The 14,665-nt window shown below is 37.1% G+C and overlaps 1 protein-coding gene across 4 annotated transcripts in view; it reads left to right on the forward strand.

Moving 5' to 3' along the window:
* Window positions 1–14,665, forward strand: part of LOC135586808 (formin-like protein 5) — a 15,036-nt gene continuing 371 nt past the window's right edge. The window contains exons 1-19 of one of the 4 annotated variants that reach the window (XR_010487793.1): window positions 1–331; window positions 687–1,390; window positions 1,471–1,686; window positions 1,767–4,006; window positions 4,553–4,676; window positions 5,218–5,289; window positions 6,396–6,494; window positions 6,718–6,759; window positions 7,987–8,067; window positions 8,215–8,265; window positions 8,340–8,421; window positions 8,602–8,696; window positions 10,880–10,951; window positions 11,039–11,155; window positions 11,993–12,061; window positions 12,137–12,203; window positions 13,520–13,665; window positions 13,754–14,068; window positions 14,290–14,369. Coding sequence is in view for 2 of the 4 variants with exons in the window: in XM_065112899.1 (XP_064968971.1) it covers window positions 259–331; window positions 687–1,390; window positions 1,471–1,686; window positions 1,767–4,006; window positions 4,553–4,676; window positions 5,218–5,289; window positions 6,396–6,494; window positions 6,718–6,759; window positions 7,987–8,067; window positions 8,215–8,265; window positions 8,340–8,421; window positions 8,602–8,696; window positions 10,880–10,951; window positions 11,039–11,155; window positions 11,993–12,061; window positions 12,137–12,203; window positions 13,520–13,665; window positions 13,754–13,795 (4,392 nt within the window). In the remaining 2 variants the exon portion in view is untranslated. The other 3 variants (XM_065112899.1, XR_010487794.1, XM_065112900.1) reach the window with 3 other exon arrangements.

A 14,665-nucleotide genomic window follows, 5' to 3' on the forward strand; every position in this document is an offset into this window, starting at 1 on the left:
CCACTTCTGCTTTCCACTCTCTCTTCCTTCACTAGCTTTCTTTCTCTTGTCTCGCGCGGACGCGAAACCCTCGCGATCGATCTCCGTCCGCCGTGAAAGGGTCTTGGTCTTTCGTGGGGAGCTTGGTCCGTTGGTCGTTCTTGAACTGCCACCAGCAGGATTCAGCTTGGAGTGGAGAGGGGCCGGTTCGATCGGTGGGCGGTCGAGAGTTCGGGTTTAGGCCGGGTGCCGGAAGCGGGGTGGCGCTGCCGGTGACGGATGGCGCTGTTCAAGAGGCTGTTCTTCCGGAAGCCACCCGATCGGCTGCTGGAGATTGCCGAACGCGTTTACGGTAGTGCTCTTCTATATGTACCCATCGTCGAGCATTGATTTTGTGGAATGACTGGGTTCTTTAGGGTTTTGATTTATTTTCCCTCTTCTCTTGAGGTGGAGTGTGGTGACTTTTGGTGGGTTTGTTCTTGGAAATGTGTTTGGAGGATCTTGGAAATTTTTGGTGTTGAATTTTGTGGTCTTGGCTGATCTTGTAGCCGTTGAACGGCGATTTTGTTTTCCGTTTCTCCCGGCTGTAGGTTCTTGATCTTCGATTCGCCCGTTATGTGACCGTTCCGCGGGATTTGTGTCAAAAAACAGAAGGTCTTTTCCTTTATGATTCGTGCTTCTGATTCTTGGGTGAATTGTTTCTGCAGTGTTTGACTGCTGTTTCTCGACTGAAACCACGGGAGAATGTGAGTACAAGAACTATATGGGTGGGGCATTTGCCCAACTGCAGGGCTATCACCCGGATGCTTCCTTCATGGTTTGTAATTTCAGAGAAAGAGATAAGAGGAGCCAAATTTCAGACATTTTGTCGGAGTATGATATCATGGTCATGGACTACCCGCTGCAGTCCAAGGGATGTCCTTTGCTCCCTTTGGTGATGATCCACCATTTCCTGAAGTCAAGCGAGAGCTGGCTGTCAATGGAAGGGCTACATAATGTATTGCTGATGCACTGTGAGCGGGAAGGTTGGCTGGTCCTTGCCTTCATGCTTGCTAGCTTACTCCTTTACGGGAAGCAGTACACTGGGGAACAAAAGACTCTTGAAATGGTGTACAAGCAAGCTCCTAAGGAATTCCTTCATCTTTTGTCCCCCTTGAACCCTCAACCTTCTCATCTTAGATACCTTCAATACATATCCAGACGAGGTAGCATGTCAGATTGGCCTCCACGAGAAACCACTTTCACCTTGGAATGCCTGATTATCAAAGCCATTCCCAGGTTTGATCGTGAAGGTGGCTGTAGGCCAATGGTTCGCATATACCGGCAAGACCATTTGACACCCACGAGCAGTAGTCCAAAGATGCTTTTCGCAACACCAAGGACCAAGAAGCACATTCATCATTATAGACAGGTATTGCATATGCCCATTGTTTCATTAGTTATCTTATCTAGTTATACACTTTTGGTATTTAACTATCACTGCACACTCAGGCTGTAACAACAAAAATTAATGCTTGTTGCTGCATTCAAGGAGACATTGTCATCGAATGCCTGCATCTGGACGAAGATCTGGAACATGAGGAAATGATGTTCAGAGTCATGTTTAACACAGCATTTGTCCAATCTAATATTTTGGCATTGACACGTGATGAAATTGATCTTGTATGGAGTGCGAAGGATCATTTCCCAAAGGACTTCAAAATCGAGGTTGGTTTCTGTTTCCTAGAGTACAACTATTTTGTTTCTCACAGGTTTGAAATTAAATATGAAATTCATGTCCCAACCAGGTTGTCTTTTCAAACTCTGATGCTTCCATATCTGATACAAGCACAGAAATGGTCGTTGAAGGGAGGAAAGAGACACAATGTGTTTCCAAAGAAGCAGCTGAGTTTTTTGAGGCAGAAGCATTTAGCAGTTCAGATTGGCATGACATAAAAAGAGATCCTTATTTCCAGATCCATGATGCCAAAAGAGATCCTGGAAGGAGTCCTAAGGACGAAAATTATATTTTGTCAGAGGGAGCAAGGTGCAAATTGGAAATGAGTAATTCTGACGAGGTCTCAAAGAGTATGATCACCCAAAATTTTGCCGATGTGGAAAAATTAGGTGTCAACTCAGAATTTCCTGGTATGCTCGGTCAAGCTGAGATTATTTGTGAAACTGGCAATTTCAAACATGATAAGGAGATTGTTGCTGAAAGATTAGTTGATTTGGACATTGTGGTTCCAATTGAAGACAAGATGATTGTAGAGAGAAGCACACCCCCTCAGCATAGGAATGGCACATCAACTTCAGAAGCTGAAGAGAAGATTGCTTTAGAGAACAGCGATTTTAATCAAGAGAGAGTAGGTGACATCAAGGTGTCAGCTATTCCAGAGAATATGAGTCACAAGTTAGAAGCTCCATCTATGGCAGGTATGCTAAAGCAGGAAAGTTCTATAAGGAGGTCTGCTGCAAGGTATGATGAGCCCAGTTCAGAGACATCTTGTTGTGGTAGACATACAGGCTCTTTAGTTATAGGAGATGAGGTAGAACTACGGGATAAGAATCGTTTGGAAACTCTGGGTATTGGATTCCAAACAATGAGTGGATTACCTACCACTAGCACAAAACCTAAGGTAAATGATGAAATGTCTGTGCTTGCAGACTACATGGTTGCATGTGAGGAGAAGAATATAATAGAAGTGAGCAATTACCAACATGAATTAAAGGACATTGTTGTTCTAGCTGTTGAAGATGATACAACTGAAATGTGTGATATCAAGCATGATTCAGCTCACATTGTTACAGATAAGATGATAAATTTGCATGATATACATTATGAGTCAGAAGCACAAGCTCTGAAAGTAAAGGCTGAAAGCATATTAGAGCAAAGAGAGTGTAAACCTAACCCAGAGATTACTGTTAACAGGAAAAAGTTCATTCTGGTTGACAAGGCTCATAATCCAGGGAACCAGGATATAGAAAACAAAGGGAAGTTCAAGATGGAAATGCATGTGGGGAAAGATAATACAGAGAATGGTGTTTCTGAAAGTGAGATAGATCTGAAGGTTGTCAGTCAGAAAGCACTATATGATGGTCAAATGCTGAGGCCTAAAGAGTCTCCGTGTACAATTTCAAAGAAAATACCAACATGTATAAGACTGTCTGATTCCGGTGTAATAAAAACAAGGATTAAACAACAAGAAAGTGTCGGATATGGTCTGCCTCCTCTTTCACCAGCTATACTTTCATGTTCATTTGCTAAAGGCCCGTCTTGTCCACCTATGCTCTTAGGAGAATCTACCAAAGGCCTACCACTCCTCGATTCCCATGTGATCTCAGGAGCTTCTGTCAAACGTGCAGCTCTGCCTCCTCCTCCACCATCACCACCCTCATGTCCTAAAGCCAATATGAAAGGTGCTCTTCTGCCACAACCACCTTCTGCTCCACCTCACGCCAAAAATTTGTTACCTCCTCCTTTGTTGCTACCAAATCGAGGAGGAAGAACTCAAGGTCTACCACCTTCACCTCCACCTCCATCTCCTCTTGACCAAAATGTTGGTGAATATATTCCTCATCCTCCTCATTCAGCAATATCTGTTAAATGCTTTTCAATGATGCCTCCTGCTCCACCACTAGAGCCATTGCTAAATTCTCACTCAAATGCATCAAAACCCCCAGAAGGTGCTGCCCCTATCCTGTCTCCACCTCCATCTGCAACTCATGGAGGAGCTCGACCTCCACTACGTGCTCCAGGAGCACATGGTGGCGCTCCTCCTCCTCCACCACCTCCTAGAGCTCGTACTCCTAAACAGCGAGCCTCTCCTCATGTAAGACGACTTCCTTCTTCTACTGTGTCAGCTATGCCTGTTTCTCAGGTTGATGCTAGAGGTATATCACCTAGGCATGGACTCATATGTCCAACAAGTTCAGTGAGTTCAGCACCTTGTAGGTCATCACTGAAGCCATTGCACTGGGTGAAAGTAACAAGAGCAGTTCAAGGAAGCATATGGGCAGAACTTCAAAAATCTGAGGATGCTTCAAAGTAATTATTTGTCTATTCTTTCTCTTTCTAACATCTAACACTTTTGGTCCCCTAACAACCTGAAGGATAGTACTTATGGTATTTTTTTCCATGTGCATTTTGGATTTGTCAATGGCTGATACATTTATGTGAGTTTCACACCAAACAGCTTCCTCTGTAATGTATGCTTGCCACTATATTAGATGGCTACTGTCTTGTACTGATGTTGCTTGCTTCTTATTGCTTTAGATGTTGACTACTCTCCTATTTTTTCAAAGAAAAAAAGGTGGAATTTTATCAGGTATTTCTGTTTACAATATATGAAAGGAAAGAAAGCTCAGTAACCTGAGATGCAGCGAAACAAAAGAAATAAAGGAGAAAATCACAGAATAAGTAAAGTTTTTTTTATAATTCACAAATAAAAACTGTAGAACCATCAACAATAACATCATTCCAGAAAACACGACACAACCATAAGATACTTAGTCCTTGTAATGAACAACCACTGTAACCTATGATAGTCTGCCTATTGCTCCCTATTCTTATAAATTAACATTTTGCATGCAGTGCTTCAGAATTTGATGTATCTGAACTTGAAAGACTCTTCCCAGCAGTGGTACCCAAAAATGATATCTCTAAAACTGAGGGTCGTCATAAATTTCTTGGATTGAAACCTGACAAAGTTCGCTTGGTAAGATATGAGGGCCTTAATTTTTGTTATACATCATAACAATGTTGGTAGCTTCAGTCTAAATGCAGCACTATCAATAGTTCACCTGGTTTTTGATTGACTGCTCTCTTGTTCATTGATATTTATTTAGGTGTAGATCATAGAAACGAAATCTAGTCGATTCAGGTGTATCATAGCTAAGGGTCGTTATTCTGTGTCACTATTAGCTAAGAAAATGTGGAGCTCTTTTCAAGCAACAACTAAATGTTCTCATTTGTTCCTGAAATATTTTTATTTTTGATTCAATGGTTAAAGTGTATAAGACGGCGCTGGCCGATTTACAAGCAATGCTAATAGCTTATAAGGAAAATGCTAACAGTATATATAAACATGGCTATGTATAAATGAGGGGCAGAAGTTTCAGACAAAATTGTCTTTTACATGTAGTTCTTGTTATGTACTACGCTTGTGAATCAAAAATAGGTTTCAATAACTGCAAGTGCATGCATGTTTTCTTCTTCAGCTTTTAGCTACTGAACTTTTCTCTCAACTCTTTTAATAGATTGACTTAAGGCGGGCTAACAACACTGAAATCATGCTGACAAAAGTCAAGATTCCACTTTCTGATTTGGTGGTAAGCATATTTTTTTGTCTGGAATATAATCTTGATCTTGCTTTAGGTATGGTTTGATTATCTTTAGGTGTGAGTTCTAAACACATGGAGATCTTTTAATTCCATTTTATGGAGTGATAAAATGATTAGGTGCATGATCACGTCTTTCAAAAGCTTAAGCTGATAAGAAATGACCCTAACACATATAAACTATAACATCCATCTCAGGAGCAAGCCAGAATCCGGATAAACACTTGGCACATGAACCTAAGTGTAAGATTACTGCTTGAGCCAAAGACCACCAGGCTTTGCACAAAATTCTGTATATGGGTCAAAAATAAAATTAGGAGGTACGATCAAATATCAGTCACACGACCTGCTTTGATATGGTGATAAAATGATAAGTTGGGAGACCACTTTTTCCAAACATTAAATGTAACTTTAACATGGGAAAGTGTTTTTTTGAATGTAATTCTGGGTTTGTACTAGTTTGGACAAATGGCTTAGCTTTCGTTTCTCTTTAAGAAACAACTATACTCTTAGTTCCGCAAAATATATGGGTCAAAACTGAAATTTGAACTTCAGTTCATATTATTTTCTTCTTTTTAATTTGCCAAAGAGCTTCATATAAATACTAATGTTGGTTCTACACATTGGCTGCTGGAAGTGTCTACTGTCCAGTGTATTCTACAACTATTTGTTATATATAGTATACTAAAATAGTTGGAAAGAGAAATCAGAAGAATCATTAACTGTGTGTTTAATTTGGAATGATCATATTAGAAATTCAAATACAGGCAATACATTAATCAAGATTTTTTTTTGTTATTTCATTATCCAGAGTTGCACTAAGTTATTTATCTTTCAAAAGGTAGTCATGGACAGCATGTGTATTTACTAATGTGCATCAACATGGTGATATGTGTTGCACACAACACACAACCTATATGTATAGGCATACAACATGTGTTTAATTTCCCTCATGCATGCATAAAGTCGAGGGAACATCTACTTATAATGATTCAGGTCATGAGCACAAATTTACTCTCAAAACTAAGCCATTCATAATTGAAAAATACTAGTTTTGTTTTCTTCAATTTGAAAATTAATGGTTAAATGTTACCCAGAGTGCTGCTCTTGCAATGGATGATTCTATTTTAGATGTGGATCAAGTGGAAAATATGATCAAATTTTGTCCAACCAAAGAGGAAATGGAGCTGCTGAAGGTGCGTCTTGTTAATACCCCTTTTCCTAATAATCTATATATGTTAATATGATAAAGTATAAATGTAACCTGAAAATTTTCAAATGCAGTCCTATAGAGGATATAAGTGCAAGAATATAGTTTTAGGAATTTTATACTTAAGAGGTAAACTTCAGATTTCATAGTTCTAAAGACTGCACCTTGTTTTGTCACTAAAATTTTCCTTTTCTGTTTTATGTTTTTAGGGGTACACTGGAGACAAGGACCAGCTTGGTAAATGTGAGCAGGTACATTATACTTCACTAAGTGATCTGATATCTCCAGGGATATTCTGCTATAATAATTTATTTTAAGAATGGAATGGTGACCAAGATTTGAATATTGGCTTTGGGTCATTTATATGGGTTTTAAATCCCAGAATCCTGTTGTGATTAAAAATAGGGAGCATTTTGGTGTTTATAAAAGTAAAATTAGAGTGTAAAGTAGTGTGACATTTTTCATGCCTCATTTGGTTGTGTACCTAAAATCAGCTTGTTTATCCAATAGTGATATGCATAAACAATAATACAGTTCTTTTTGCTACTTTAAGTTTTATCACATGGAAGGCTCACCTGATGATATGAGATCGAAAAATAAATCAGGACATTTAATTAGCCTGCCAAACACTGTAAAACCACTATAGTAAGTTTGATGCTTGTGTTGTTAATACATGGTCAACCACTGAATTGACAAGCTATATATTATTATGGGAGTAGGTGGAGCTGAAATTGCTACTAATTGCTCTATTTTAGTGTTTTATAAGCAGGCAATTCAATTGTTTGCCCACATGTTCCATTTTTGTGGGTTCTGGAATCATCTGGTACAACCTATTCGTTATAGATTGTACAGACTCATGTTAATGGTTTTTCAAATAATCAAGTTGTCACATTATTTTACACTTGAGTTTAATTTTTGTGCTACTATATATACTCTTAAGGGACAAAATGAAGCTCCAAAACTTGGTCTTTCAGTGCATCATGGTCCTGTTTTCACATATATCCATAGATGTGCCACCTGAGCATTGGGATTATTCCTATAATATATCCTTATCTACCTTCAGTCATGTTACAGTTGAAACCAAATTAACCAGGAAATCTTTCTGGAGTCTAATGTCTGTTTGCTGCAGTTTATCCTCGACTGAGACGACATTACATGAGAAACTAATGTCTGTGCAATATTCTGGCCCAAGTAATTTAAATTGCTTTTCTTTAGTTTCAATTTAAACTCAGTCTTTTTTATCCATGTTTTATGTATTTGCCTTGATTTTAATAAATTAATGAGCTGAAGTAGCAGACAGACACCTTAATATATGAAAAGTCTCGTAAAGCTTATTTACGGATTTTCTGTGAGATTGGTGACATATTAGAACTATTCTGCTATTGTTAATTTACTGTGTCTGTTCTTTCTAATTATTCAACTTTTTTATATTATTAAGACAATTATTTTACTTTTATACCACTTGGTGTTCACTGCAGTATTTTCTAGAGTTGATGAAAGTTCCACGTGTGGAGTCGAAACTAAGAGTTTTTTCTTTCAAGATTCAGTTTGGCTCACAGGTCACGGCATGTTTCTATTGTTACATTTATCGAAAATTAATGATAGGCTGTTATATTTATCATGAAAATTAATGACAGTCTGTTACATTTATCGTGAAAATTAATGGCAGGCTCTGATCGTATTCCTTTTTTGCCTTTTTTCTCCAGGTTTTGGATATTAGAAAGAGTTTAAACACTATAGACTCTGTTTGTGAACAGGTACATAATGAGAAATAGCATTTATCATCTTAATCACTATGTTTACAGTGGTTACATTGGGTATGGCGTGTCAGGTTTGCAGTTCTGCCAAATTAAAGGAGATAATGAAGAAAATTCTGTACCTTGGAAATACATTAAACCAAGGAACTGCAAGAGGTAGCTTTATTTTCATGTACTCTTGATATTATCTATTCATCATTCTTGTTTATTTCTGGAACATTTATGGATGGTCTAATAAATAGAGATGATCAAATTCTTTGTCGAATTGATTAGGTTTGCTACATTCCACTTTTTAGTTGTTTTCAGTTTGAAATAGCATTTTATCTAATTTTACAGGCTCAGCTATTGGTTTCCACCTGGACAGTCTTCTAAAACTTACTGATACTCGTTCCACCAACAATAAGATGACACTGATGCATTATTTATGCAAGGTATGACTACATTTACTTTGTCATATGCATTATGCAAGGGTCCTGTCAGCTAAATCAGTTACATTCTAATGTTTAGCTTGAAAGTGTGACAATCTAATTGATTCAAACTTCATACTAGAGGACTTTAGGAGTGAAGTGAGTATATAACCTAAAAGGAGGGAATGCATACTTAGAAATGTCAGCTAAGAGCTAACAATCTTTTATACATATATTAAGTGTCAACATGGAATACTGGTCGAACACCAAGTACTTCAATTATTAGGGGAGTGTTGTAACATATAAAACATGTGATCGTCATTAATAGGCATAGGTGGATCAGGAGGTCCATGCAGGACCAAGCATACACTAACTCTTACTTTAGTTTTAATTGTTGGTGTGCCATTTTGAACAAGAAATTATATAAAACCACTAATTGATTTTGAAAACAAAGATAGAACTAAACTGGATTAAAAATTTCAAGCTATCCAACAATAACATAATGAGAAATTTCTAGATATTCCATGAGTTCAATCTCGTGAACTTATAAAACAAATTGTAAGTATTTCATGGTGAAATTAGTCGAGCTAGTTCTCATTCCAAGATGTGTGTATAATTGAAATGAGTGGACTTAGCATTGCATGCACCTGTAGAGCTATTATCATGAGGCTAATTAGAATCATATGTTATGTTTTGTACTAGGATAAGGTTCTGTAACCAAAGTTCTGACCCAAAAACTAACCTATGTGGTTCTCTTGGAAACCCGATATATAACACCCTGGTTTGGTCTCAAATTGGATATGGAAGGACCATTCTATTGGTTTATAGGTTAAATGACTCTATTGGAACATTTTGTACCAGTGGTTCAGGTTCATCAAGTTAAAGGATCAATAATACCATTCAATCAAGTCATAGTAAATGGTATAAAAGCATAACTAGGAAGCTTGGTGAGGCACCAAGTAGGGATGACTACCTATAACCTACATATATATATATAGCTGGAAATACATCATTAAGTGGAGTCACTATTAAACTGAATATCATATGTCAAGCTAGAGCATTACTGGGCGATGATTTAGGCTTTGACAAGGACACCAAACCTTTAGTATGGGGAGTTTATAATACTCTGTTTTAGTCTCATATTAGATGTGAGAGAAGAATTGAATTAATTTAGAGGTGGATGGATCTAATATCATCAAACTGGGCTAAGATGAATCAATTTATAGAGGTAGTTTAGGCTCATCAAGTTAATGTGGCAATTATCCAATCAGACCTCATTTTAACATGATATGTTGGCCCGCAGGTCACATCATACTAACCACACTGGGTTAAAAAGGGTTTTGATAAGTGGGATGAACATGGTCTTAAGAATGGTTGACCTTAAGAGCAAAATTGATGAATGGCAACAGGATACAACGGTGTGGTGATTTTCTTTCTCCTTATTTCTGTAGGATCTTGTGTTACTCCAAGTCTATAACTATGCTAAAATGATCAAGATTGAATAGTTTTGTACTATGTACTTTTGATTAATTGGAATGAATGTATTTAAATTATTTTTAGGCAGTGTTAAATATTGAGAAAGAAAAGGCTGAAGTTCTGTGTTGTGAATTTCTTTCTCTATTTCTGTAGGATCTTGTGTTACTTCAAGTCTATAACTATGCTAAAATGATCAAGATTGAATAGCTTTGTACTATGTACTTTTGATTAATCGGAAGGAATGTATTTAAATTATTTTTAGGCAGTGTTAAATATTGAGAAAGAAAAGGCTGAAGTTCTGTGTTTCTTAGGCATTTAATTACTATAGGGGACAATTTTAAATGGCAGAAAAAGAAAAGTTGTATCCAATATCGATCCTCTTTCTTTTTCAGCTTACAAACTTTAAAAATTTTCTGGACTCCAGAAATGACTGTTACTGCCCATAAATGATCAAGGAAAATTTAAGGTTTTATTCATGCACAAATAATAGGCTCTTTAAACATGACTCACTTTTTAGTAATTGAAGTAAATTATACAATCATCAGTGAATGGACAATGTTGCTGTATATACTATATACCATTTTAGGGTTACTATATAATTAAAAGCTCAGTCAATCAGGTTTGAAATCATTAAGTTCTACTTGCATCCGTTTATCTTTTGATACAAAATGTTCTTGGCTCTAAGAATTCTTTTATACAATCTCATTGAATTTTTGTTGCAACAAAATCAGGCACTTGCTATCAAGTCCCCACATCTTCTGGATTTTCATGAGGATATTACAAGTTTGGAAGCTGCATCTAAGGTTTCAGTCAGTTAGCTACCATTATTTGCAATATGGAAACTGAGCATCATGCAGTTTATAGGTTTTTCTGAAACAAATTTTATGCAGATACAACTGAAATATTTGGCTGAAGAAATGCAGGCCGTAGTCAAAGGATTGGAGAAGGTCGGGTTTGAGCTGCAAGCTTCTGAAAATGATGGCCCTATATCTGAAGTATTTCTAAAGGTTCAGAGTCTGTCTATCCTTCAAAGTAACACACATGTCATTTGCTCAAAGGCTTCCAAATGTCCAAAAATATGTCTTTCCTATTAAGCGTTGTTAGGTCTTGCCTAAGGTTCATTGTACCGTTAGATATGGGCAGTACATATTCGTCTGATAGAGGACCGATATGGGTGGTGCATACTGATCTATCAATACGCCCTACTATAACATGTGTTAATACACAAGTACATATCGAACCAATGAACGGTCGGTACATCAGTACAGACTAGTAAAGCAAACCATGGTCTTGCTCTCTCTATTTGTTTGATAACATGTTTGGAGGCATGAGTCAATGATTATATTACATCTGCCAATTAAACCCGGCTGATTTTTGTTGCTTGACTGTTTGCCACTGCTATCTCTATGTAAGCATTGCCCACTAAGATGAAGTATAAAATGTTAAGCTTTCTCTTGTGGTCTATAACAACACCATCATCTTGTTTTAAACTTCAAGGATGGTGGTTCAGTTTGAATTAGGAATACCTAGCTGGGAGGAAAATAAAATTTAATGGTAGCAGTAATGCCTGGGAGTAATAGGGGATGATCTCATTTGAAATATGGAGTTATGGACTTGGCTCAATGGCCTTAATGAAGCTACTTTAGGAAAATGATTAAGCTTCACTGTAATGCCTGGTATCAGCACTTGCAACCCATGAATATTAGTATTAATCTGCCATATTCTTCTGTGAAGAGATTTTGCTCGTAACTGTTGACTGATCTATGTTTGCTAAAATCTTGCCCTATTTTACATCAGTTCATTTTCTTATTTTTATACCTGAAATTATGTTATCAAATTATCAGACCCTGAAGGAGTTTACTGCTGTTGCTGCAGCTGAAGTACAATCCTTAACAATGCTTTATACTGAAGTGGTAGGTCACCAGTTAGTAGTGTAACTCGTGAATGCTGTCTTAGTTTCAAGTAACACTTGTTCTTATCCATTACAGGGTAGAAAAGCAGATGCCCTTGCCTTATACTTTGGAGAAGATCCTGCACAATGTTCTTTTGAACAAGGTCAGTTTTCACTACTTGGTCAAATAAATTTCTTTTCATGGTAACTTTGGTGGCTGCTTTCTGTTAAACAACTCCATCTATTTGTAAGCATGACCGGCATATTTCCATGTTGCTTTCCTGCTTATTCATGGCAAAGGCGGTTGGACAATCCTTTTCAGTATTGCAAATTTAAATGATGAAATGGTCTGATGATCTACTTTTCCTTCGATGGGAGATAGGAACTCTCATTGTTGTTATTTTGGTGGTATGATATTGGATCATTCTTTAGACTCCTGCAGTGATAGATTTGCTTACCTCTTCTCTGTTGAGATGTCACTAAAGAACCTATAATAATTCCACAGGCACAAACTGCAGATTCAATGAAAAGAAAAAAAAAAAAAAAAAGCAGTATCTCATGTACGTGTGGCTGTCTATCATTTCATGATCAGCTTTCTTAGTTGTTAAAATTTGTTTGAAGCCTTAATCTCTCTCTTACCCTGGAGTAAGTAGATGTCTCAGCATTATCTCTCTGAAATAGATAAGTAGGCTCAAGATATGACATGAAATGTGAAATCGATCTAGTCGCTAGAACACTCAAAAATAATGTTTTTATTTTCCTTCTATTCTTAATAAAAAAAATTATTTCTTGCTAGTGGTTGTCAAGTATGATTTCAGACACACACAACACACTTATATATAGATATATATATATATATATATATATATATATATATATATATATATATATATATATATTTATTTATTTATATATATGAGCAAAGAGAATGAATCTTTATGGCTAGTGTGATAAGAGGGAAGACACACAACAATATTCTGGAAAGCTATGACCTAACATCTCATGTTTACATGGTGGGTTGGAAGGTTTGTTCCAACTGGCTGCTTCGTTTACTAGTGCATATGGGAGTTATTATCAGGAGCCTTCGATATTGACTGGTGGTGAAGAATGGGCATTTGAAGTTAGGTATATATCATGACTAGAATAAGTTTCAATGGAGTGTTTGGAAGGGCTCAGAGGACATGAAACATGTCTAGAAAGTCTTGAATGGTGGTGAAGAATGGGCAATAGAAGTTAGGTATATATTGTGACTAGAATAAGTTAACATGGAGAGTTTGGAAGGGCTCAGAGGACTCCACAGTTGAGTACTTTCTGTAGGAATTATTGTCCATGTTGTAAACTGCTATTTCTCTCTATGGCATGTGAAGGAATCCACAAAGCAATCAGCATGGATGATAAGTTCCTTATACTACGGGAACTTTGTTTCTCAAGCGGAAGTTCTCAACCTGGAATTATAATTTCTGCCTTATTGTTAATGCAGTAGTGACTACTCTTCGGAATTTCATATCGTTATTTCGGCGGGCACATCAGGAGAACTGCAAGCAGGCTGAGCTTGAGAAGAAAGCTGAGAAAGAGTGGGGGATAGACAAGTCCAAATCTTCGACACCGAGGAGTAGAGCTGTCGAGGTATCTCATTGCTCCTCAACATATGCTTATTATCATTTCTGCTTTATGTTGTGATTTCAAATTTATCGAACCCCAATATTTCATGCAGGACACCAGAGAAACAAATCGAGGAGATAAAAATGTCAGATGACCATCCACCTGCTTATTGACTACTATTTTAATTAGCTTGTCCCAAATAATACTCCACCTCATGATATCCCTCCATTGTTGATGAGAAAAGAGTACTGCCTGCCAGGCGACTCAGGTCAGGAATGATAGAACTGAACCCGAGATGCTGCATCAAACATGGCACCGGAATCATGATACGGGAGATCCCAGGATGGTGATCTACTTGTCTGGTAATCTTAATCTATTGTGTATCGAGGCGCTAAGTTTGTTGGTTGCTGGGTTCAGATGTCAACAGGTACCCCTGGTACTGAATGCCAAATCTCAGTTCCTGTAACTATGATTATGATACAGAGCTAACATGAGTTGGTATGATTCTTTTTGTAAAGTCATGATTGGTTCCGCTAAACAAGAACTCGTGTAAAAAATAAAAAAAAGTGAAGATAAATATCTGTATAGGCATTTTCACTTGTACTACTGTAATCTAACAAAGCTTGAGGTTTCTGTTTTGTCTTACAGCTCCATTGATCAGCCTCATGAATGATGAACAGTGCTTGTCGAACACCAAATTGACTCAACAAAAGCGGCCATTAACATTTGTGAGTAATTGTTGCATTCTTTTTCCTCCAATCTCTGATAACACATCCTAGTGGTTAAAACATGCTTTGTGCAGTAAGATTATCTGATACATGAATTATGAGGCTGGAAAACTCATCAAATTTTGTATGAAGCATTGAATTGTTTAAACAAGCATATAGAAAGGAAGAAGTATGTTACTAAATCCCAGAAAACATTCAGAGATGTAAGAGTTCACATACCTGTCATTCTTGATCATCAAATTTCTGTACCTGTGCACAATAAATTTCTTATAAATGACATGCAGCCGCTCATAATC

Source organism: Musa acuminata, chromosome BXJ2-6, assembly GCF_036884655.1.
Source record: "Musa acuminata AAA Group cultivar baxijiao chromosome BXJ2-6, Cavendish_Baxijiao_AAA, whole genome shotgun sequence".
Lineage (NCBI taxonomy): Eukaryota > Viridiplantae > Streptophyta > Magnoliopsida > Zingiberales > Musaceae > Musa > Musa acuminata.